The 25444-nt window shown below is 39.5% G+C and overlaps 1 protein-coding gene across 3 annotated transcripts; it reads right to left on the bottom strand.

Annotated features, from left to right (window-relative positions):
- Positions 1-175: 175 nt before the first annotated feature.
- LOC147171659 (tripartite motif-containing protein 3-like) lies at positions 176-25221 on the bottom strand. 3 transcript variants are annotated; one of them, XM_086080819.1, is made up of 13 exons: positions 25013-25221; positions 14098-14260; positions 12890-13130; positions 11868-12019; positions 10388-10568; positions 7670-8399; positions 6417-6520; positions 6040-6207; positions 5650-5818; positions 4739-4798; positions 4551-4621; positions 4344-4484; positions 176-3062 (listed from the first exon to the last, which is right to left on the bottom strand). In XM_086080819.1, exons 2-13 carry the CDS (start codon positions 14241-14243, stop codon positions 2910-2912), a joined length of 2316 nt encoding a protein of 771 aa, XP_085936945.1. In that variant the 5' UTR covers positions 14244-14260; positions 25013-25221; the 3' UTR covers positions 176-2909. The 3 variants fall into 3 exon arrangements, with proteins under 3 accessions (XP_085936945.1, XP_085936946.1, XP_085936947.1); XM_086080820.1 differs by lacking the exon at positions 25013-25221 and adding an exon at positions 24815-24960; XM_086080821.1 differs by lacking the exon at positions 25013-25221 and adding an exon at positions 24487-24540.
- Between the last annotated feature and the right edge of the window lie 223 nt (positions 25222-25444).

The following is a 25444-nucleotide window of genomic DNA, read 5'->3' as shown; positions in this document are numbered from 1 at the left end:
CAAATCAGTAATCATTTGAAACGCATTGAAGGCACGAAATGATGACATTGATCTTTTTTTTACGTCACTTTTGATTGATTTGTGATTGAATTTAGTCTCTCTCAGATGTCAAAATGTCAAAATGACAACAGTGAATGTAAAAAGAAAGACAAAAACAATACACGCACAAATCGTGTTCAGGTAACTATGTGCTTTTATTACCAGTGCATATTTCTTCAAAAATAATAATAATATATCGTCGTAGTGGTGTGTGTGTGTGTGTGTGTGTGTGTGTGACACATATATCACAATGATGAAATGTTTCATATTTAGATCACAGCTGCAAATAATGAGCATTTTTTAAAAGTAAATGAAACACAATAACCAGCAGAGGGAGCCAAAGCTAGGAGGCACAACGAAGATGGCACGTCCACTCAAGCTGGAGAAAAAAAAAATATTACTTTCAATTTACGCTTTTAAAAGTTCCTTCAGAATTATAACAATTAATTTGCCACTTGATGTCGATCTTGTGTTTCCTGAGATGTGTGTTCTTTTCTAACAAGCACCTCAATGAAAAATACTTTCCTTTTTTTTTCAAATTGAGAATTTATTGGTAGCCTGGCATTTATCCTGAACGGGAAAAAAATGATATTAAATTCAATTTCACATATTAACATATATGCTTGGATATTCCCTGCATGTGTGTGTTTAAATGTGTATTTTGGACTTTTCTTTTTAAATGAAGTCGATTAAATTATTTCTTTAAAAAGCACATTTTTATTGAAACAAATAAATAAAATGACATAAAATATCACTTGAAACGGTTGTGTTTGTGTTCATTAAGAATTTAAATACACCATTATTATCCCAGATCATATTTATTTCATTCATGGATCATCTTAGAAAAATTAAGTTATAGTAATGTACGTATTTCATTTAAATTGAAATATTTTTTACTGAGAGAATGAATGTAGTAATTTGTCAACGAATAAATCAATTAAATTGTCAAATGAATGTATTTGTTTGTTTGTTGTGTATTCATTAAATAAAGAACTAGATAAGTCACTTGCTGACCATTTTTCACATGATCACAAACTTATCAATAATATAAAAAACAATTCAATGTAAGAGGGGGGAAAAGCACATTCATTTAAAAAAAAAAAAAAAGTGTAAAAGCAGAGCTAGTGTATAAAATCAAATAAATTAGCTTTCCATTCCCGTTTGTCCACATTTTTTTAAAATTCTATAAAATGAAAAATTTTCAAACAAAGAAACATTATTGTGCTGCTTAAAATTGCAATAAATATTCTTCTGGTTGATCTACGTCAAGCAACTTTTGAAAAGAGCACGTTTGAAAACAGCTGCCTTCAGCGCCGCGTCCTTGTCGTCGTCACCGTCTAATATGCACAATAATATACATTGAGTCAGCTATATACATTAAGTACATACAGCAAATCGATGCGTGTGTCGCGTTTCCACGCTTGCTTTGTTACACGCGAAGCAGCGGGGAAAAAAAATGATGAGAAAAGCTACAAAGGATGATTTAGAGGCACACTGAAAAGAAAAAAACAATCGGAACAAGTTCAAGAATTTCAACAATGTCCAAATATTTTGACCATTATTTAGATTTGGAGCCAAATTTGGGCTTTTGTCAGCATAAAGTCGTAGTATTGAAAGCTAAATATAAAAGTCATCATTTCGCAATTACAAGAAAACATTTGACACTTAATATATTGTTTATGTTTTGAAGGGATACAACGCATAATTTTACAAAAGAAAATGGGCAGTAGGTTTACAAGAAAGAATTGGAATGTCACATTTTTATATTAAATTTATTTTTAATTTACTCTATAATAATAACAATTTGTTTTGTAATATTACAAAAAAATAAACTTATTTTCCAAGACAAAATTTAGGAATTCCAATCTTGTCATTGCACAATAAATTATTTGTAATTAAAAAAATAATAATAATAACCATTTGACAAATGTATTTTCAAGAAATGATTTGTAATTTTACTAGAAACAAAGTCATCATTTTACAAATTTATTTTCACACTATTATGAGTACTATTTTGTTCGGATTGTGATTTCAATCTATTGTCACATGAATTATGTGCATTTTTCACTTACAATTCAGTCTTCATTTGGGTAAAAACCTTTTCACATTTTTTACAGCGAGGAAAATTACACACAAAAAAAAGTTTTTTTTTTAAATTATATTTTTGTGACGTTTCAGTTTTTCCATTTAATATTACAATTTATTTTCAGAATATTAATTACACCCCCCCCCCCCCCTCCCCGCTTCCCCCTTTAGGCTAATCAAGACTATTTTCCCTATTATCACCTGGGTTTTTTTCCCTCATAATATGTTTATTCAAGTAAAATCCAAAATTTCATTATGGGAAACAAATGCAAAAAAAAAAAAAAACCTTTTTGTAACAATATTACAAATGAATTGACATTTCTTACTGATTTTTACTTCAGAATATCTTGTAAAATTGAACATGATCTTCATAGAATGACTCCACTTTCTTGCCACATTTTGACTTGTTTTCTTGTAACCGCATGACTTTTTCCTCATTATCTTGCTGACTATTTCATTTCTTTTGAGTGTGACCCCAATACTAGTTGGCATGTAACAGAACCAACGATGCACTGCGATGTTTGCTAATAGATGTAATCAAATTGCATGCATTTGGACAAAGATATGGCTCATTTAATACTTGAATCAAACTCTCTTGTGTCGTGTACACGCACACAAACTTTTGGACCTCTGCGTGCTCCTTTGCGGAAGCTACGTCTCCAAACTTGAGGGGAAAAAAAACAGAACCAAAAAAAACATTTGGGGGTACACACTGTGAGCGTCATAACTGATGTGTGAGAGCGAAGGTTTTATTGCACCCTGTGTGGACTTGTGGCGTTGGCGCGTTACTGCAGGTAGCGGTAGACCTTGAAGCAGTGGTTGCCCGAGTCGGCCACCGCCACGTGGCCGTCCGAGGTGAGGGCCAGGCCTTGCGGGCCGTACAGGGGGTCCGCCGTCGTGTTGATGTACGACAGGAAGGAGCCCGAGCTGTCGAACACCTGGGTTGGAGGACGACACGGTGTTCGAAAATCAATTCAATTAAGAAAGGCAAGCAGTGGTTGGTGTAAGAGGGGAAAGTTGTTGTTTTTTTTGCTTCCAGTAAAGTATTTTGTTAAGCACACTTACATTGTATTGAAATTATAAGTTCAATAAATTTGTATTACATTTTTCAGAGGTGGGTAAAAAAATAAATAAAATAAAAAATAATAATAATAAAATAAAAAATTAAAATTAAAATGAATTTTAAAAAATTATATATATATATATATATATATATATATATATATATATATATATGGGAAATTAATTAATTAATTTTCTTTCAGTACAGTTTTTCCCCCTATATTATAATTTTATATATTTCCCAAAATATAGCAATTCAATGGAATGTAAAAAAAAAATATTTAATACTACAATCCACTCCTGGTGTGACCATCTTGGCCACTGGGAGGCAGTATAATCCAGTCAAAAACAAAGAATGAAGATTAGTACTTCTTGTAGTAAGATGATGTAATATTAGCTATTTTGGGGTGAAAGAGAAAGAACAGTTTTATTCCCGGTAGTTAGTAATATACAGGTAGTCCTCAACTTACGAACGCAATGAGTTCCGAGAGGTTGTTTGTAAATCGAATCCCATTAAATTTTGTTTCAAAATTAAATTTGATCAAAAAAATTTTTTTTAAATAAAATAATAAAAATATGTTAAACATTTTTTAAAACGAAAACTAATTAAACAAAATACCTTATTTATACTTTCTATACAGTACATAAATTAAATAAAAAAACATAACATTAAATTACATCATCCATTATCCGAACCACTTTTCCTTACAGTACATTACATTTTTACACAGTACAATGCAATAAAAACCAAAATAAATATGCTTACTGTACACAGACGGTGGAGGAGAGTTGAGTTCATGTGAGGCTAAAGCGGAATGCATTACGTGTTGGATGTCGAAACTATGTTTTTCGATTGCCCCTGAAGCACACATGAACGTGATCGGCGCGTATGACGAGTCAAGATGGCGATCGCCGAGTCAGACTCAATCAGACTTCCAAGCTGAAGACAGCACCACATTACAATACTGTACCGTAATGTACGATGTAGCGCGCACTTCAATTTTAACTTCCACGCAAAACACAGCTTTTATAGATATCACTCAGCTTTTTTTTTTTTTGTATCTGCGAAAATTCGTAAATCGGAAGTTGTTAACTCCAGGACGAGCTCTGCTGTCTATCGGTGTTTTTTATATTTATGGATGTATTATTTGTTCAACCTGGATGCGACTGTTGCCCCAGTCGGCGACGATGATGTTCCCATTGGAGTCGACGGCCACGCCGGTGGGAGCGTTGAACTGACCGTTGCCTTCGCCGTGCGAGCCGAACTTGAACAGGAACTCGCCGTCCGCGTTGTACACCTGAAGAGGAGCAAACGGGGTGAGCAACGACGACGCACGCGCCGAACTAAAAATAAATGCATTTACCTTCACAGAATGGTTGTGAAAGTCCGTCACGACAATTTCATTCTTGTTATTGACCGCCACAAAATGAGGACCTGCGGCAAAACGCAACAAGGAAATAGGACAATGGATGAACTCTTATTGCCTTGATGACAAAAAGACAAAACAAAACAAAAGTTAAATAAATGAGGATGCGAAGTGAATGTACGTACTGAACACTGGGCCTGATTTACTCAATTTCTGTTCCAGTGCAACATTTGCACCACTTTTGTCTACAAGGAAAGAAAACATGATGCATGTTAGCAAAAATTCTTGACAGATAGCTAGCTTGCTAGCTAGCAAGATCGTTAGTTAGCGTGTGAGCTAGAAAAAGAGACAACTTTTGATGAGACAATCAATCTGTCGTCTTTCAGAGGTGGCAAATCCGGGTCCAGAAAGTAAATAAAAACCCTGCCACAGTTTGGCTTTAGACCCAGGTGCTAGCTAGCTCGCTAGCCTAGTTCCCTAGCAGGTAAATGAGCCCTAGGTGCTAGCTCGCTAGCCTAGTTCCCTAGCAGGTAAATGAGCCCTAGGTGCTAGCTCGCTAGCCTAGTTCCCTAGCAGGTAAATGAGCCCTAGGTGCTAGCTAGCTAGCCTAGTTCCCTAGCAGGTAAATGAGCCCTAGGTGCTAGCTAGCTAGGGACCTTGCTAGCTAGCACCTGGGGCTAAAGTCAAACTGTGGCATGGTTTTTACTTTTTGGACCTGGATTTGCCCCCTCTGAAATGAAACCTTGCCATCGACTCGGTTAGGATTAGGGTTAGATTTATAGGATTAGTTTTAGGGTTTAAGGTTAGCCCGGAGGGAAGGAATGTAAATTCCACTGCCCCCAGAAAGTAAAAACCCTGCCACAGTTTGGCTTTACCCATTGATGCTAGCAGGTAAACGAGCACAATGGGAGCTAGCTAGGGAGCTAGCTAGATAGAACCAGGGGCTAAAGCCAAACTCTGGCAGGGTTTTTACTTTCTGGACCTGGATTTGCATCTTGTAAAATTGCACCCCACCCCAAAAAACTTTACTCTGGTAACATGAAGACGTTTGTCTCAGTAATTTACACAACAATGCTAACAACAATGCTAGCACTACCTGCAAAATGTCTGTCAGACGTTCCCTTGGCTCCAAACTTGGTGACCAGCTTTCCGTTGGCCTGGAAAATGAAGACGCAGCAGGCCTTGTTGTCCACGGTGATGATGTGGCCGTTCTTGTCCACGGCCACACCTTTTGGACCCATCAGACGACCCGCTCCGATTTTGTTCTGACATGGAAACGTTTTGGTCATCACGTTACGATGATATATTCATAATAATAACATTGCGTGGGATAAAAAAAAAAAAAAAACATCTAAAAATTAAATTTTTGCTTTGGGGCCATCTTGTGGCATCTACAAGGAATTGCAAACTTTTTGGGAAGGGTTTCTATGTATTCCTTTGTGTATTTTTAGCTTTTCCATGTTATGGGTTGAGCGTCTCGGGTTACCTTGAACTTCCCGTCCGAGGAGAAGATGCTAATCCATCTGTTGTCGTAGTCGGCCACGATGATGTCGCCGTTCATGTCCACCGTCACCCCCGTGGGGCGCTGCAGCTGCCCCGGGGAGCGACCTCTGACCCCAAACCTCATCTTGAACTGGCCGTCGTTGGAGAACACCTGAATCAGGAACAACCGGGTCACAACTCGCATGTTTTCTTGACGTGTGACTTTGTGTTTTTGGAATTTGTGTTTGTGCCTGGTTGTGTGTATTTGTTGGTTTGTTTGCATGTCAAAAGTATTTGTCACCAATCATGTTGTTGTGCTTCTTTGAGTGCGTGCGTGCGTGCGTGCGTGCGTGCGTGCGTGCGTGCGTGCGTGCGCGAGACCTGTATGCACTGGTTGTTGCTGTCGGCCACCACAATGCGACCGTTGCTGGAGGTGGAGATGCCTTGAAGGTTTGTGAATTCTCCTTTGTCACGTCCTCTCGTTCCTGGTAAACGAAAAAAATATATATATCCATCAATTGGCACCAACGCGCATTATTGTTATTCATTATAATTGTTATGAAATTGACTACCAAAAAATTTTTTGACAAAAATGTAAGGGACGTGAGAATGGAAGCCCACAGCATCCCACTCAAACGAAGAAACATTCTTCTCTGCGCCATTCAGACAAATTTTGTTGACGGATCTCGCATAGTATACGTTGGCTTACTGTACTTACGGTAATTATTTTTAGAATATCCAAATTTTTGGTTTTTGACACAGTAATTTTATAGTAAGTAATTCATGAAGTTTTGTGCCACTAGTTGGCATTTGTGTTTCATGTTGGACGTTGGTGCAGGAACCGCACCTTTTTGTTTTCAAATTTAGAGCAATTGGTGCATGAAAAAAACTTGCGGACTCGAGGCCATTTTTTTCATTGTAAATGACATCTACTCACCAGTACCCACAAATGTATATATATATATATATATATACATATATATTTTAATCACATTTGTTATTGCTAAATTGTGTTATAGTATCGTCAAGGAGGCCGATATTTGAAGCTGATATTCATTTACAGTTAAAAATAAATAAAATTTAAAAAAAAAAGGGGGGGGTTATTGGCGTCAAAAATTTTATAAATAGAAATTACTTTGTTGTCATGTCTTAAAAGATGAATGCTTATTGAAAAAAATTCAGACTTTTAAAAATGTATGTTGTTTAAAAAAAAAATATTCTCTTTATTTTAAATTTCCCCCAAAAAAATGTTCAGGGTTATCAACAAAGTTATCAGTACGTCTTAAAAAGTTACATGGGAACTTAAAGAAGTAAATACCATAGGTCTTTTTATTCAAAATTTAAAAAATCCTATAATCTTAAAATTAAATTAATTTTTTTTAAATATTAAACAAAAACAAAAGGTTCAGAAGGTTCCCAGGGTCATCAGAATCTCTTAAGAAGTAAACAGAAAATTTAAATAAATTGTTCCCTAAGATGAAAATGGTTTTAGATATTTTTTTTTTATCGTCCGTCAGATTTGGAAAAAAGGCCAACAGCGATATACGTCAAAATGTCCAAATATCGGCACCGATAATCGGCGTCTACCCTAATTGATGTTCCCAATCATTGCTGACAATACTTGTCGGCCTCACCGACTCTGTAGATGAGCTCGTCCTCGATGGGGTTTTCCTTCTTCTTGGTGGTGCTGTACATACTGGAGGGCCTCCTGACGGCCTTCTGGCGCACGTGGCCGCCCCCGCCGCTGGGCGACTTGACCCGCCTCTTGACGTCGTCGGGCGACTGCAGCACGTCGGAGGGCTTGACGGCGCGCAGGCGGAAGGGGCTTCCTCGGACGGGCTGCTCGTACAGCAGCAGCGAGAAGGCGAACTCGCCCTCGGCCCGGACCGCGTAGCCCACCTCGTAGGTGCCGTTCTTGTTGTCGGCCACCTCGGCCTCGGCCGCGACCCCCTCCGCCGACACGATGCGCGCCGTCAGGGCGGCGTTGCCCGTCTTGACCAGCTCGCCGTCTTTGTCCTTGGTGGTGACGGTGACGGTGGTGTGCTGGCCCACCAGCGCGTGGCGCAGGCCCTCGCCGGTGGCCACGCTGGTGTGGCCCACGGCGCCCGTGGTGATGAGGACGCCCAAGTTCTGGATGGAGCGCCGCAGGCCGTCCGTCTCCACCTGGCACTCCAGGTGGCCGTTTTCGTGCGGGTACTCGGGGAAGGTGTGTCGGGCCAGGGCGCTGACCCGCTCGCCCATCTGCTTCTGGACCAGGAGGACTTCGGTGGCGCTGCCGTGGCTCAGGGCCTGCTCGGTGAAGTCGCAGCTGCTCTGGATGTTCTCTTTGCCCTGCAGCAACGACGTCAGCTGGGCTTGGAGCACCTGAACGCAAGACACGTGACGTCAGGGAGGGGGCGGGGGGGACAACTCAGGGGGTGGCAACCATCTTCCCTTGATCTCAACCCTATTGAGAACCTTAACTCATGAATTGCCAAGAATGATTTCCGTCTGTTAAAATCAAAACAATTAGTTACTTGGTTTTAAAAGTAACTTAATTTACAGATTGCTTGATTTTAAAACTAACTGAACTACTTTATTGATTACTTGGTTTTAAATGTAACTTAATTTACAGATTATTTCAAATTAACTGTTACTTTACTGATTGCTTGGTTTTAAAAGTAACTTAACTACTTTATAGAAGAGATTACTTAGTTTTAAAAGTAACTGTTAATCTACCAATTACTTAATTTTAAAAGTGACTCTTACTTTAATGATTACTTGATTTTAAAACTGGCTTAGTTACTTTATTGATTATCTGGTTTTAAAAGTAACTATTTAATTTACAGATTACTTGATTTTAAAAGTAACTTAGCTACTTTATTGATTACTTGGTTTTAAAAGTAACTTCATTTACAGATGACCTGATTTTAAAAGTAACTTAAATGACAGATTACTTGATTTTAAAACAAATTTATATAATGATTACTTTGTTTTAAAAGTAACTGTTAGTCTACTGATTACTTAATTTTAAAAGTGACTCTTACTTTAAATAAATTACTTGATTTTAAAACTGGCTTAGTTACTTTATTGATTATCTGGTTTTAAAAGTAACTATTTAATTTACAGATTACTTGATTTTAAAAGTAACTTAGCTACTTTATTGATTACTTGGTTTTAAAAGTAACTTAATTTACAGATGACCTGATTTTAAAAGTAATTTAAATTACAGATTACTTGATTTTAAAACTAATTTAATAATGATTACTTTGTTTTAAAAGTAACTGTTAGTCTACTGATTACTTAATTTTAAAAGTGACTCTTACTTTAAATAAATTACTTGATTTTAAAACTGGCTTAGTTACTTTATTGATTATCTGGTTTTAAAAGTAACTATTTAATTTACAGATTACTTGATTTTAAAAGTAACTATTTAATTTACAGATTACTTGATTTTAAAAGTAACTTAGCTACTTTATTGATTACTTGGTTTTAAAAGTAACTTCATTTACAGATGACCTGATTTTAAAAGTAACTTAAATGACAGGTTACTTGATTTTAAAACAAATTTATATAATGATTACTTTGTTTTAAAAGTAACTGTTAGTCTACTGATTACTTAATTTTAAAAGTGACTCTTACTTTAAATAAATTACTTGATTTTAAAACTGGCTTAGTTACTTTATTGATTATCAGGTTTTAAAAGTAACTATTTAATTTACAGATTACTTGATTTTAAAAGTAACTTAACTACTTTATAGAAGAGATTACTTAGTTTTAAAAGTAACTGTTATCTACCAATTACTTAATTTTAAAAGTGACTCTTACTTTAATGATTACTTGATTTTAAAACTGGCTTAGTTACTTTATTGATTATCTGGTTTTAAAAGTAACTATTTAATTTACAGATTACTTGATTTTAAAAGTAACTTAGCTACTTTATTGATTACTTGGTTTTAAAAGTAACTTAATTTATAGATGACCTGATTTTAAAAGTAACTTAAATTACAGATTACTTGATTTTAAAACTAATTTATATAATGATTACTTTGTTTTAAAAGTAACTGTTAGTCTACTGATTACTTAATTTTAAAAGTGACTCTTACTTTAAATAAATTACTTGATTTTAAAACTGTCTTAGTTACTTTATTGATTATCTGGTTTTAAAAGTAACTATTTAATTTACAGATTACTTGATTTTAAAAGTAACTTAGCTACTTTATTGATTACTTGGTTTTAAAAGTAACTTCATTTACAGATGACCTGATTTTAAAAGTAACTTAAATGACAGATTACTTGATTTTAAAACAAATTTATATAATGATTACTTTGTTTTAAAAGTAACTGTTAGTCTACTGATTACTTTGCGTGACCTTCTGCTTGGTGCTGCAGATGTTGTCCACCTCGGCGATGAGGGCGCTCTTGCGCTGGCGCAAGGCTTTCTCCAGCTCGTCGAAGGTGGCGTTGATCTCCGTCACGGCGCCCTGCTTGCGCTCCGTCAGCTGCTTGGAGATCTCGTTCACCAGCTCGATGGCCGCCGTCAGCTGAGGAAGTCTGCAGCGCAAACAAACCACATTCGCCATTGCTGTCGTACCGGAATGTCGGAAACGATAAAGATAACGCGATAACAAATAAGACATTACAATGATACAATAAATGCCTCTCTGTAACAGTGCCTGAGCTTCTCGATGCCTTTTCAAATAATTAGAAAAATGGAAAGAAGGAAAAAAAGCATGATATTATTATTAATAATCATAATAATATCTATTGTTATTTCATATTTGAAATGTCTGGTCTTTTCATTTGTAATGAATGATTTTAGGAATTTTATTTTGTAGTAATAAAATGACAAATATTGTCATTATTAGAATTACTAGCATTAAAAAAAGAATCCATTAAAAACAAATGACAAATCTAGAATGAATGCATGTATGTATAATGTATTTTATTTTCCATGATTCCATCATTATATTTCTTTCAAATATTGTTCAAAAATGTGTCTAAATCTATGTTAGGGAGCACTTCTCCTTTGCCGAAATACAGTGGTGGCAAATCCAGGTCCAGAAAGTTAAAACCCTGCCACGGTTTGGCTTTAGCACCTAAAGCTAGCTAGCAAGCATTAGGTGCTAAAGCCAAGCTAGCTAGCTCCCTAGCAGGTAAACGAGCACTAATGGAGCTAGCTAGCTAGCACCTGGGGCTAAAGCCAAACTGTGGCAGGGTTTCTACTTTAGACTTTAGCCCCTAATACTAGCTAACTAGCTAGCTCCCTAGCAGGTAAACAAGCACCAATGGAGCTAGCTCGCTAGCACCTGGGGCTAAAGCCAAACAGTGGCAGGGTTTCTACTTTAGGCTTTAGCCCCTAATACTAGCTAACTAGCTAGCTGCCTAGCAGGTAAACGAGCACCAATGGAGCTAGCTCGCTAGCAGCTGGACCTAGATTTGCCACCTCTGCCAAAATAATCCAGCCACCTCTCCGACATATCAACATGCTGACAGGATAGCCTAATTATTACACATCTTTGATTTTTGTATTATGTCTATTACTATTAGACTGACAGCAGTGCGAGTATTCACTCTTTGACTACTCACTGATCGCCAGTACACATATCGCTAATACTTTTGATATATAAAAATCACCTTTTACACAAAGACAAAACATTGTGAACAAAACCTTTCTTTGTGATGCAAATGATGAGTCGCTGACGTGTCAAACTGCCGCAGTATAGCGCCAACTACTGCCGAGGAGGACTTAATTTAAAATCAATGTAATTTTCCACGGAAACACAAATTGAAAAAAAATCCTGTCGAAGTCAAATCAATGTGAAAAGGCCAATTTGAAATGACATTGCTGACCTGTTGCGTACGGTGTCCAGCTGGTTCTTGAGCGCCGACTTGTGTTGTTCGAGAACGTCCCTCAGAGGCACCGTCACATGTTCCCTGTGCTCGCCTTCGGTGCACTCCAGGCACATGGCCGTCTCACACGACTCGCAGTAGAACTCCATCACCTGCCGGCGGTGCAATGGTTTTGGGGGAAAATTGTTAACTTTTAAACATTTACATATAATTTGTATTCAACTTTTCAACTAAATTATTACAGCTTTTGTATTTTCATGTCATGGACTGCAGAGAGTCCGTTATGTTTCCGCCATGTAGACTGTGAGCCTGTCCTGCACTGAATTTAACACTCTTGTTATGCTGTGGGTCAAAATGACCCACTTAACAAACAAAAAAAAATAAAGTTATAGAACAAATGTTAGCTTTTCGCTATCAACTCTTGGCACCATCAGACAATTTAAAAAAATGGTTCATTTCGACATGTTTGAACATTGCGCATATACCGGGTCAAATTGACCCAACAAATATCTTTTAGCAATGAAACTTCACATCAGTTGACTAAGAAATGGTTAAGTTTAACATATGTGCAATTTAAACGGTTACGACTGTTTGTCAGAATGCTTTTGGGACTTTAAACATAGCCCGGGTCAAACTGACCCATTTGAATGTTTAAGAACGACAAATTAGTAGTATTTCACAACTTTTCATCAACAGACAATTAAATTGGTTCATTTTGACATTTGCATTGAAAACTGCTAATAAAGTGCTAAAATTCATTATCAGGGTGCATTAAACAAAGTCTGAGTCAAAATGACCCATTTCAAACTACAAGTAGTAGCATTTCATGATGAAACTTGTTTAAAATGGTTCATTTCAAATACTGGCAATAAAAGCGGTTAATAAATTTTATTGGGATGTTTTTTTTTATATTATTGTTATTATTAAACACCTGGGTCAAATTGACCCGAGAAGATGATTGCAGGCATTTTTTTAAGGTGGTACTTTGTGTGAATTTGTATTTTTTTGCAGCGTGTGCTCACCTTGCCCTCGTGGTTGGGGCAGGAAAGCGGCTGGCAGGCGGTGGCGGCGCTGGCCGACTCGAGGACGTTGCAGGCCTCGGGTCGGCTGCACTCGGGGTCTCGCTGCAAAACCTCCATCAGGTTGGTAATGAAAAAGTTGTTCTGAAGGGCGGCCACGCCCTTCTCGGGCAGGATGGACGTCTGCCGGCACACCGGACACGACAGCGTCAGGGACTGCGGAGGGATGTAGTTCTGCAGGCATCTGCGGGGGGAACACGCAAAACAACTTTACTGATGCACAACCACCAGTAGATGGCACCAAAGCCACCATTTTGTGAGTCCACTGTTAAAAACAGCTACATTTTGTGCAACCTAATTTTATTTCTACTGATGATTCTAAAATAATTTCGACGGTGTATTAGGGCCATGTATAAATACAAGACAATCACTCTCCTGATTAAAAAACAATGAGTTTGAGTAAAAAATAGGCCATCCTGGCACGATTTTTGAAATACACATTTTAAGGTTAATAACTTTAATATTTCAATAGCCCCCCCCCCCACCCCGGCCCCAAAATGGCCAAAAATAAAACTTAAAAAAAGTATCGCAATACGTATCGGATCGCCACCAAGGTATCGGGATCCGGATTGGATCGTGACAGAAGTGGATCATCCCAGCACTAATAGCTACGCTACGTGCATTTGTCGTAAATTTCAGGATTTTTCTCGCGCAAATTTGCCACTTTATAAAGTGGCAAATTTGCAAGTTTTTTTCTTGGAATATTAACCCCCTCTGAATTTTTTTTTAATAATAATAAATAATAATACATTAAAATTATTATTTTTTTTTTTATAAAGATTAATTAATTAATTTATAATGCACTTTACATTTGTAAAGAAATCTCAAAGTGCTAAATATATTTATACGTGGCCCTAATAGGCCATCGTAAATAATGGATGAAGGCAGAATCAAACATTTTTTCTTGGTGAAGGAAGAGAGTCTTTTCCTTCATTTGGTAGATTTGATGCATCATTGGACGCAATATCCTGTTCTTGGAAAAATGCTCTAAAATGGTTGCCCAATGAACGAGTTTCACAATGAATGGAAACATACTTGAACGAATGCAAATTGTAAATCTTTTTTTTTGACAAAGCAACAAAAGCAAAAGTGACAAAATAATGAATGCGTCGCGTTGTCCACTCCCGGTCGACAGACTCGTGGGCGCGTACCTCTCACAGAAGGTGTGCAGGCAGGGCAGCACTTTGGGGTTGTGGTAGCGGTCCAGGCAGATGCTGCACACCAGGAACTGCTTGTCGATCTGCCTCACCACCGGGCTGGCGCCGCCGCTCTCGCGCTTGGCCATGGACACGGACATTCAGGCCAACGGGGAACCTGCGCGGACGGCAACGGCATGACAACGGTCAGCGAGGCCGGCGGGAGGAAGCGAGGCCGGCGGGAGGGCGTTGCCGGCTCACGCGGAGGAAATGAGTCACCGCGCTGGAAGCGTTTTTGAGAGCCTCGCTCAAGTATGAGCTGGCGAGAAGATGGGTCGCTTCTTCTTCGCCTTCTTCCGCCATTGTGTCGCCCGCGTAGCCGCGGGCTGTTTGGCTTCGTTAGTACAACATCTTTAAGAAGTTAGTGCTTTGCAAGTAATATGCACACTTGTGATGAGAGCCTGCAGGCAACGACTAAATCAGCTTTCATGGAAATGGAAATCCAGCTGTGTGGAAAAGAATAGTGGCAGTGTTGTCACGGTTACCTTGAAAAAGGAAGAAGTTAGTTTGTTGATTGCTTGTGGCTCATTTCAAGTGATTTCATTACCGATTACTTGATTGTAAAAGTAACTTCATTACTTTCCTAATTACTTGATTGTAAAAGTAACTTCATTACTTTCCTGATTCTTTGATTTTAAAAGTAACCTCATTACTTTACCGATGACTTGATTTTAAAATTAACCTCATTACTTGACCGATTACTTGATTTTAAAAGTAAATGACAATTTACTGATTTCTTGATTTTTTTAAGTAATTTCATTACTTTCCTGATTACTTGATTTTTAAAGTAATTTCATTACTTTACTGATTACTTGATTTTTAAAGTAATATCATTACTTTCCTTATTACTTGATTGTAAAAGTAACTTCATTACTTTCCTGATTCTTTGATTTTAAAAGTAACCTCATTACTTGACCGATTACTTGATTTTAAAAGTAACCTCATTACTTGACCGATTACTTGATTTTAAAAGTAACTTCACTACTTTGCAGATGACTTAATTTTAAAAGTAAATGACAATTTACTGATTTCTTAATTTTTTAAAGTAATTTCATTACTTTCCTTATTACTTGATTTTTAAAGTAATTTCATTACTTTACTGATTACTTGATTTTTAAAGTAATATCATTACTTTCCTTATTACTTGATTTTTAAAGTAATTTCATTACTTTACTGATTACTTGATTTTTAAAGTAATATCATTACTTTCCTTATTACTTGATTTTTAAAGTAATATCATTACTTTCCTTATTACTTGATTTTTAAAGTAATTTCATTACTTTCCTTATTACTTGATTTTTAAAGTAACTGTGACTTGATTAAAAAAACTATTTCATTACTTTACTGATAACTTGATTTTAAAAGTAACTGTTACTTCTCTCAATATTTGATTTTAAAAGTAACGCAGCTACTCTATTAATTGATTTTAAAAGTAACTACAATGGGCTTCCAAGTTCCTTCATGAGTTACAACAGTTGCATTTAAGAATAGTTCATGCAAGTTAAAATACTTTTTTTTTTATAAAATATATACACTATAAAAAAAAAAAAAAAAAGGAAAGACTGTCGACTTCACTTAACATAAGTATTTTTTTAAATGTAAAATAAAGACCTTTTTTTAACGTTTACAGTAAAGAATCATAAGCGCTCGTTTCCCAACCTTTGTTGAGCCAAAGCTAACGTTAAACAAAAGAAGAATGGCAAACCCGAACCTGACCTTTTTTTTTTGCTAGTCTAATTGAACGTTGGCGATAACGTTGTCGAACGTTTGCGACCACAGCGAGTCACTGATGCGTTTGCGGATGCCGTGTTGCGTGTCAGTGGGTCAAGTGGAGATTATGTACCGATGACGTGGCGCACATCTGTCGATAGTCATGAAAACAAAAGCTGACATGAAGACCGCACGCGCTGTCAGCAACGCAAATAAACAAAAAAAACAGCACACATTTTGAAAAGCAAACAAATCATCCGGAGCGTGTTGCTACTGTCATGCCTGACTCAAAATGGTGGCGCATATTCAACAATAATTCAAACTCAACTTCAAACCCTAATACTAACATTCAACCCATTGCTTAAAACATGACCCCTAATTTCAAAACCTAAATAAGGTTTGAAACCTTTACTTTCCGCTGACACCCTCACTCTTGCGTGAAAGCCAAATTTCAAGCTCCAACCTTGTCTTGACACCCTTTACACTTGTTTAGTGAGTTCAAATTCAAGCGCTAACCTAACGGCAGTCAATAAAAACCGGCGTGCGGACCTCGGACCCGCGTTCTGCACTCCTGACCGCAGCGGATTGTGAAAGTCCGTCCGTCTTTGAAATGCGGTTTTGACGATGCCCCTCCCACAATTCCTGCGAGAACTTCCTTCTCCTTGATGGCCAGCCGGCTGAGCTCAAGACAGCGCCACCTGCCTGTCCGTCCCTCCCTCCGTCCGTCCGTCCCTCCGTCCGTCTGTCTATCTGAGTTGCTGCATGCAGCTGGCCCCCCTCCGCAGAAACGAGCACAAACAACATTCCAGCTTGGCTCCAACAACTCCTCGTCTCCTTTCGTCTTTTGGTTCTTCTCTCCAACGCACTCGTCGAACCTCCTGCATATTTTTCCGCCTCGCTTCATTCTACACCTCCCCCTTCCCTCCCCCCACCACGTTCCATTCACATGAACTTTCATTTACAGCAGTGCCGTGACGTCATGAATCTCAGTACCCCCCCCCCCCCCCCCACACCCCCCCTCGTCTCAACAGCCGGCTCGACTCGATTCCTCCCGCTCGAGCGAAGCTTCCTTCAACAAATTCCCTCTCAGTTTTTTGCAGTCGTCATCTGCTGTGAATATTCTTTTGGATTCAGTCCGCTGCCTTTTAAAGGATGCCGTCGTTCAGGCATGAGATGCGACGTGAGCGTTAAAAAAAAATAATAATAAAAAGAAGAGCTCAACTGTGAGAGGTCGTCTGCGTGTTGAAGTGTTAAAAATAGCACACGGCGAGCTGCCATCCGTGCAGCAAAAGACACTTAAAGGGTCTTTAATGTTGTGAATTGCAGGTGTCAAACTCAAGGTCCGGGGACCCCGATTAGGACCGCCACCTCATATTTATGCAGTTCGCAAAGGCAAATCATGTCGACTTCATTGTTCTTGCTAAAATATGAAAATTGCAAATTGTCATTCCCTTTCGATAGCGTTGATATATTGAAAGCATTTTTTTTTTTTAATCATCCATCAAATTGTGTACACAGTATGTAGTAACGTGTGCTGATAATACATTTATTTGGGTTCACAGTCACAACGGCCCTCCACGGAAAAAATAATAATTACGATGTGACTCGCAACAAAAAAAAAAGAAGAGTTTTGTGGCTATCTTCATTAGGTGTACCTGAACAAGCTAATGCTAAGTCATAGGTTTTATATTTGGAGGTTCAAGCATGGGTTAGGGTTTTAATCAATTGGGATAGGCTTGCAAATTTGTGAATCAATTCTGGGTTATGAGGCCGAGGTTTGTGTATAAAGCCCAAGTTAGAGTTGAAAATTTGTGTTTGAACGAAGCTAAACTAAGATAAGCTTTCAAATGATGGTTTCAAAAAGGGCTACAATTTCAAATTAGGGTTTGAAGCCAAGGTTAGGGTTTCAAGAGGTTAAAAATGAGAAAAATGGGAAAAATCAGGAGAGCCAGCGTTTCAATTGAGGTTTTTGAGCTAACTAGCTCCCTAGCTAGCTCATATGGTGCTCGTTTACCTGCTAGGGAGTTAGATAGCTAGCTAGCTAGCTAGCTAGCAGCTAAAGCCAAACTGTGGCAGGGATTTTACACTTGAAGCCATGTTTTCAGTACTCAGTCAGGGTTTGTGATTGAACGAAGCTAAACTAAGATAAGCTTTCAAATGATGGTTTCAAGCCTTTGTTTTTGGTTTCAAAAAGGGCTACAATTTCAAATTAGGGTTTGAAGGCAAGGTTAGGGTTTCAAGAGGTTAAAAATGAGAAAAATGGGAAAAATCAGGAGAGCCAGCGTTTCAATTGAGGTTTTTGAGCTAACTAGCTCCCTAGCTAGCTCATATGGTGCTCGTTTACCTGCTAGGGAGTTAGATAGCTAGCTAGCTAGCTAGCTAGCAGCTAAAGCCAAACTGTGGCAGGGATTTTACACTTGAAGCCATGTTTTCAGTACTCAGTCAGGGTTTGTGTTTGAACGAAGCTAAACTAAGATAAGCTTTCAAATGATGGTTTCAAGCCTTTGTTTTTGGTTTCAAAAAGGGCTACAATTTCAAATTAGGGTTTGAAGGCAAGGTTAGGGTTTCAAGAGGTTAAAAATGAGAAAAATCAGGAGAGCCAGCGTTTCAATTGAGGTTTTTGAGCTAACTAGCTCCCTAGCTAGCTCATATGGTGCTCGTTTACCTGCTAGGGAGTTAGATAGCTAGCTAGCTAGCTAGCTAGCTAGCAGCTAAAGCCAAACTGTGGCAGGGATTTTACACTTGAAGCCATGTTTTCAGTACTCAGTTAGGGTTTGAAAATAATGTGAATTAAGCCAAGTTTGACTCCACCAATGTGCGAAACCGCCGCATTGCAGCGCCATCTACTGAACAGGAGGACTTACTATACTCGATGCCAAATTGTTTATTGGCCTGATACAAATTTTATTGGCTATCTTGATCATTTATTATTTCCATTTTTATTCCCGTTTGTGCACTAATGCATCAAGTGAGCTCATGCAGTTGACACTCTCACCTTATAGCGCTTAACCCTACGTGGGGGGGGGGGGGGGTCAAGGGGGGGTCACGTCCCCGTCTGCCATGTAGATTAAAACAACCCGCCGAGACGACGCCAACACGCGCTGCACCTCTAACCTGATCCGCCAGCATTACGAGAAGCGATTTACAAGTGACAGACGACCATCGGCGACCGCTCCCTCCGCACTCCAGCCTCTCCCATTCATCCTCTTCCCAATCGAGAAGGCTTTGATGAGCTAATCTCGTCGCCGAGGCTTCTTCTTAAGCGGACGTCTGCGAGCACGTCAAGGCCTTTATTAAGTGCCTCGTCGTACGACGCAAAACACTCAGCGGTGCGTTCGCGACACGCGCTCAAATGACGGCTAAACACTTCCGACAAGGGTAAGTCGTCCTACTTTGGATGGCAGCGACTGCACGGGTGGCGAGCTTGTCGTTGCCAAGGTTCGTGCCCGGGTCAGGGATTCAAATGAGTGTTTGAAGTCAAAGGTGAGGTTACAAATTTGAGGCTTTGGGCACCAGATGGTGGAGATAAAGCACGATATAAAAAGCGGTCAATTGACCATTTAGCAAATTAGGCTATAAAGTCTAGGTTCGGGTCACAAGTCTGGGTTAGAGGCCGAGATTAAAGGTATCAAGGTTGGAAGTTTAAAATTAACATTAGAAGCCTGGGTCAGTGTTTTTAGTTCAAATGAAGGTTCAATGACGACGTTTAGGTTTCAAATTAGAGTCTTAGTCTCAGTTAGCATTTGAAATGTGTGTTGGGGTTTCAAATCAGGGTTTGAAACCCAAAGTAAGCTTTGAAGCCGGTGTTAGCATTTTAAATTTCGGGTTTCAAGCCAGAGGTAGGTTTTCAAATGAAGGTTTTCAAGTCCAGGTTAGGTTTTCCAATGAAGGTTTTCAAGTCCAGGTTAGGTTTTCCAATGAAGGTTTTGAGGTCTGGGTCTGAAGTCTGAGTTCTGGTTTCAAGTTCTGGGTTTCAAATTCTGGTTTCAAGTTCTGGTTTCAAGTTCTGGTTTCAAGTTCTGGTTTCAAGTTCTGGTTTCAAGTTCGGGTTTCAAGTTCTGGTTTCATGTTCTGGTTTCAAGTTCTGGTTTCAAATTCTGGTTTCAAGTTCTGGTTTCAAGTTCTGGTTTCAAGTTCTGGTTTCAAATTCTGGTTTCAAGTTCTGGTTTCAAGTTCTGGTTTCAAGTTCTGGTTTCAAGTTCTGGTTTCAAGTTCTGGTTTCAAGTTTGTTTTTGGCTTTCAAGGCTGGAGGCCGGCGCTAAAGTTTCAAATGTGTGTTTGAAGTCAGGGCGAGGTTAGAGATCCAAATGAAGAGATTTGTCATTCTTGTTTTAAGCCAAAATTGAGGTTGAGGTTTCAAATGACAGCTTCAAACCAGGATTAGGGTTTCAAGTCAGGTGGGTCAGCATCAGTCGTTTTTCCACAATTGAAAGGGTCAGCCCAAGAATTTTGTTCTTCTTCTCGCTTTCCCTGCTGGGATAAGAAACAAGCTCGGCCGCTGGTTTCTTTCATCTGCAGCTGGTACAAAAAAATGTGACGCACCGTTTCACACGGATTACAACGTTTTTCAAGCCAACTTCAATTGGCGGGTATTATACTGAATATTCTTTTTAATGCAATAACGGTATATAATTACATTGCGCGAAGAATAACATTGTGATCGGCCCCAAAATGTGATATACAGTAAAAAAAAAAAAAAAAAAAAAAATTATTTGTTATTCCATTACTAGAACAAGTTTTCAATATATTTGATGATTGCAATTTTTGGGTGTTGAAACACATTTACAATGTAAATAAATAGTTATTGTGTATTTTTTCTATTTCTGGTGAGTTCTGTAACATAACAGTCACGTTATTACAGTTTCAGTATTCCTATTTCATCTTTATTTAAATAATTAGACCGCATATTGTAGCAAAAAAAAAATAGAGACTGTGACATTTGTACCACCACGAAAGCCTTTGCACCTTTGAAAAAAATAATTTCCGTCAAACTTGCAGTAATGAACCAGAAATGAGCAACAAGGCCGAACCACCAAACGAGCCTGAAACATGCCAAGAAAATCCATGTGTGTGTTTTTGGGGTCAACACACACACTTGATGTGGTCATCCAGCGATGACTCATCCCACAATGCTTTGCTCCTCCCAATAACAAGCTCCGGCTACACTTTGCCACATCACCTCCACATTTCCAACCAACTGAATTTCCACACCTCCAAGCAGTAGATGCTTAAAACTTGTTCTTCGCATATCAACAAGGATCCGTTTTCATTCTGAATTATAGGGAGTGGACAAAAAAAAAAAAAAAAAAGAATTTCGGACTATAATGCTAATGCTAATAAATACACCACATCTTATCAAAGCAATCCCCAGATAGCATCATGCTAACACGACCGCCTGAGCAGCGTGAAAGGTCACATCAGAGTCATCCGGCTGGATGCTGACTGCGGGGGCTTTCGAGGCAATGCCATGACATCATTTATTACTACTTTCCTAGCCTTGCTGAGCTTTGGCTGCATTTTAGGATTAGCACGACGCACTCACAACTCAAGTCAGTTTTCCTCATTTAACTGAATGGAAATGCCAGTAATCCGTTCCAGCGAGCCAAAAAAACACCAACAAAAATGGTTGTAAGGTGTTTATTTTTTTTTTTTTTTTAAGAGCACTCCAGCAGCACTCCACAGTATTGCACTTCATAAAAACATACAGTTTTATTTCAATTGAATGTCAAACTTGTAACAGTTATGCAAGTGTGTGCACCTTGGCCACCAGGGGGTAGTCTTGCACAGACAGATATAACTATACTTTAATTTGACGGGCCATTCTCCCGTCACGTGTGTATCTTACGTTAGCTCTCACAGCATATTGAAGTCGTTTAGCTTTTTCACTTCCCTTCTCAGAGATACTGAGGCAAATGTGCCGCGTCATGTTTAGGGTTAAAACAACACACAAGTGTTGACAGAATACACAATTGGTAGTACGATTGCTCTTCTGTCAAACTTAATTTCATCAAAATTTGACAAATCGGGATTGAGGACAAAGTCCGCCAACGTGACTCGCGTCGCAAAGTTGCCGACCAGAAGCGCGAGCGCCTCGTTTTCATCTCGCTTTGCACACGTTTGTCTAACCCTGACGAACACGTGACGAGTCAGCACTTTTATCACCGTCGCTGAGACAACAACAAAGAAAGGCGGCAGACGGCGTCAAATCACCCTGTCAAGCTCGCACGACGATTAGGAAGCGCGTTAAAACGTGTGGTTTGAAATGTGCTGCATCTTTCCACGTGTTTCGTTTTGACACTTGAGTAGGAATGTTAGTTCTGGCGGGGCATGTTTCAGAAGAGGAGCCAAAATCGTAGTAATCAATTTGAGGCAACCACAAGAATGACAAAAAAAAAAGGCACGATCGCAACCGCAGCAGATCCCAACAGGCATCCGTGAAACGCTAATAACGGCAGTTCCTCGTACCAGCTGACTTCAGGCGGCTGCTTGCCCGGCCAATCACGAGGGCATAAAGAGAAAAAATAATCATTCGCAATAACGATGGAGAATTTTTTTGGAGTGTTCTCAAATTCAGTTTCGAGAATGTGGGAGGAGTCCGTACTGTCTTCAGAAAAACCCCCGCAAGCAACCGGAGGGCTGCCTTGGATTCAAACAAAGAACCTCTCAACTTGTGTCCTGCTACTGATGCGGTATTTGTGTTGTTGTTTGACAGATCCGAACCGCCATTCATCCATTTGCCATACCGCTTGTCCCCACCAGGGTTGCGGGTGAGCCGGAGCATATCCCAGCTGGCTTTGAACGAGAGGCGGGGCACGCCCTGGATTGGTCGCCAATCAATTAATTACAGGACACAAACAAACAACCATGAATTCTCGCATTCACGTGTGGACAATTTAGATTCTTAAATAATGAACATAATGCATCTTCCAAATGAGCCACTTTCAAGTTAAAGAACACTGACAGAATATAACGATTCATTTGGACATATTATCAACAGACTATAAGAAATGGTTAATTCCGACCTATGTGTGATGAAAACAGTTCAAGATTCTGGGTCAAATTGACCCATTTCAAGAGTGAAAAAGTATATTATATATATATATGTGGGAATCTTTGAATGTCTCACGATTCGATTCAATTCCGATTTTTGGGTATGCGATTCGATTCAGAATAGATTTTTGATAAGGAGCGATTTTTGATTCAAAATGATTTGATTGACAATGATTTTTGCTTGAATTTATAGATGTTCAAGGAATCGGAATATTCTACTCCAGTCTGACTCGCTAATGCTAATTAGTAATCTACTCGCGGCACTTTTATCATTCAAAAGAACGGCTCCACACAGCAAAAAAAACAAACTTTTATTGGAATAACTTGATTGTGACTTTTTCCTCCTTCTCTCTAATGTGGCTACAACTTAACAGTGTATTAGACCGCGTGGAACCACACTGCCCCTTAGTGGCCAAATTGCGTGCAACATGAACAGCGCTCCAAATAAAAAGGCACACACAGACAAAGGCAAGACAGTATAAAATAATTTAAATAAAATCGATTTTGGGACATTTAATCGACTTTTTTGGCACACCCCTAATATATATATATCTATATATATATATAGCAATTAAACGTCTTATTGGCAGACAATTAAAATTGTTCACCATGTTCGACATTTTCAAATGTTAAATGTTTATTGTGATGCTTTTGAACATAGCCTGGGTCAAATTGACCCATGATTTTAACATTTAAAAACTACAAATTAGTTTTAAAAAAATTGCTACAAAACCTCTCAATTAAAATGGCCCATTTAAACACATTTTCAATTAAATTGAAAATGTTTATCGGAATGCTTTATTATAAATATACGCTGGGTCAACTTGACCCATTTTGAAATTTGTAGTTTTCGCAATGAAATTATTATTATTATTATTTTAAATCAACTGACAATTCAAATGTTTCACTTTGACATATTTGCATTGAAAACTGTTAATCATGAGCTATCATTAATTTTTTTTGGGGTGCTTTTAGGACATTTAAACATATAGCACAGGTCAAACTGACCCATTTGAAAGTTAAAGAACTACAAATAGTAGGTTTTCATGTTGTTGTTTTTTTAAAGAATGGTTTATTTGAAATATTTGCAACGAAAGTTGCTCATGTTTATTGGGATGTGTTCTTATCATTAAATATAGTTTGGGTCAAATTGACCCAGAAACATTCTTGCTGTTCCTGAGAAACCAACCTGACAGGAGGCTTAAATAAACCTTCAACCTAATACGTATGTTTTGGAAACAGGGAAGAACCCAGAACCTCACAACTGTGAGGCAGATGAGCAAACCACTAGCGCACCATGCAATCCCGATGAAATGTTGCTCTATTTTGGGGACACCAAAACCAAGATGAGACATTCACCAGTTAAACGGCTGACGCAGCTTGCAAAAAAACAAACAAAAAAAAAACGCTCTTCACACACTTCCATACATTCCATCGACTTTCATGAGTTATTGCACAAAAAGTGTCCTCGGCTCCCCCCCGGAAAGCGCCCTGACACGATTGCGACCGGCCCACATCTGCCTCGCGACAAGCCACCCTCGCCTCCGCAGCCCCCCCAAAAAGGATGGACTCAAGACAGCGAACCTCTTGCTGATGCTGCTGATGACGACGACGACGACGACGACGATCTGCCCTCAGGCGTCGTCGACAAGCAACCCCCCCCCCCCCCCCCCCCTCCCGTGACCGCCAATGACGCCCGAGGTCTTGCTCTTTACACAAAGACCTGCTGGTCGATAAGAAATCATCGGCAGGGAACATTATTACTGGCTGCTGCTGCTGCTGCAGCGCAATAGCGCGCACACGCGCACACGCGCACACACACGCACAGCAGTGACATAAGCAAACAAGCTGACTCACATGTACCCCACACACTGGACACACTGCAGCAAAAGAGAGGGGGGGGGGGGCACACCTGCTACACGAGATCCAGTCACCACGCTTGCAACCCTAAAAACCCCGGATGTTTCCCTCACGGAAAAAGAAGATCCGTCACATCCCCACAACGCATTCATTATTCATCCGCAGTTATCCGGGGTGGAAGTGCAGAACAACAAAAGGAGGCCACGCGTGTCGTGTGCATGTATGTTTGGGGGGGGGGGGGGGTACTCACATGAAATCCCAGCAGCAGGAGGAGGAGGAGGAGGAGGAGAAGCAGGAGGAGCAGGAAGGGACGAGGGCGACTGAGGCGTCAGCATCGCAAGCACGCTGAGAGAAAGTCGGCCATTGTGCGACTCCGCGGTCTCCTTCGATAGTCCCGAACGCGCACAGAGCAGCCTCAGAAAGCAAAGGAAAGGAAAGGGCAGGGTCTGTCTGGGAGGAGGGGGCGGGGGAGGGGGAGGGGGAGGGGGAGGGGGAGGGGTGGCGAGGAAGAGGCTAAAGGGAAAGGAGAGGAAGGAAGGAGGTGGTGATGGGAGTGGCGTCTGCGCTGCATTGGTCAGGCATGTCGTGGGCGGAGCTAAATGAGCCAATGCCATGTGGAAAGGGGAGGGGGAGGGGGGGAGGTGCGAGCGGGGGGGTGGGGGGTTCTGGAGGAGTCCAATCT

Source organism: Leptonotus elevatus, chromosome 7, assembly GCF_054856555.1.
Source record: "Leptonotus elevatus isolate MCC_2025b chromosome 7, RoL_Lele_1.0, whole genome shotgun sequence".
Classification (NCBI taxonomy): Eukaryota; Metazoa; Chordata; class Actinopteri; order Syngnathiformes; family Syngnathidae; genus Leptonotus; species Leptonotus elevatus.
Note: the sequence above shows the minus strand (reverse complement) of the source record. Positions and strands in the feature narration are given on the sequence as shown.

Coding starts and splice junctions, on each gene's coding strand:
- LOC147171659 (XM_086080819.1), bottom strand. CDS start 14,243: ATGTCCGTGTCCATGGCCAAGCGCGAGAGCGGCGGCGCCAGCCCGGTG. Junction 13,131..14,097: donor CTGCACACCTTCTGTGAGAG/GTACGCGCCCAC, acceptor TTCCCCCCGCAG/ATGCCTGCAGAACTACATCC. Junction 5,819..6,039: donor CCTCGGACGGGAAGTTCAAG/GTAACCCGAGAC, acceptor TTTCCATGTCAG/AACAAAATCGGAGCGGGTCG.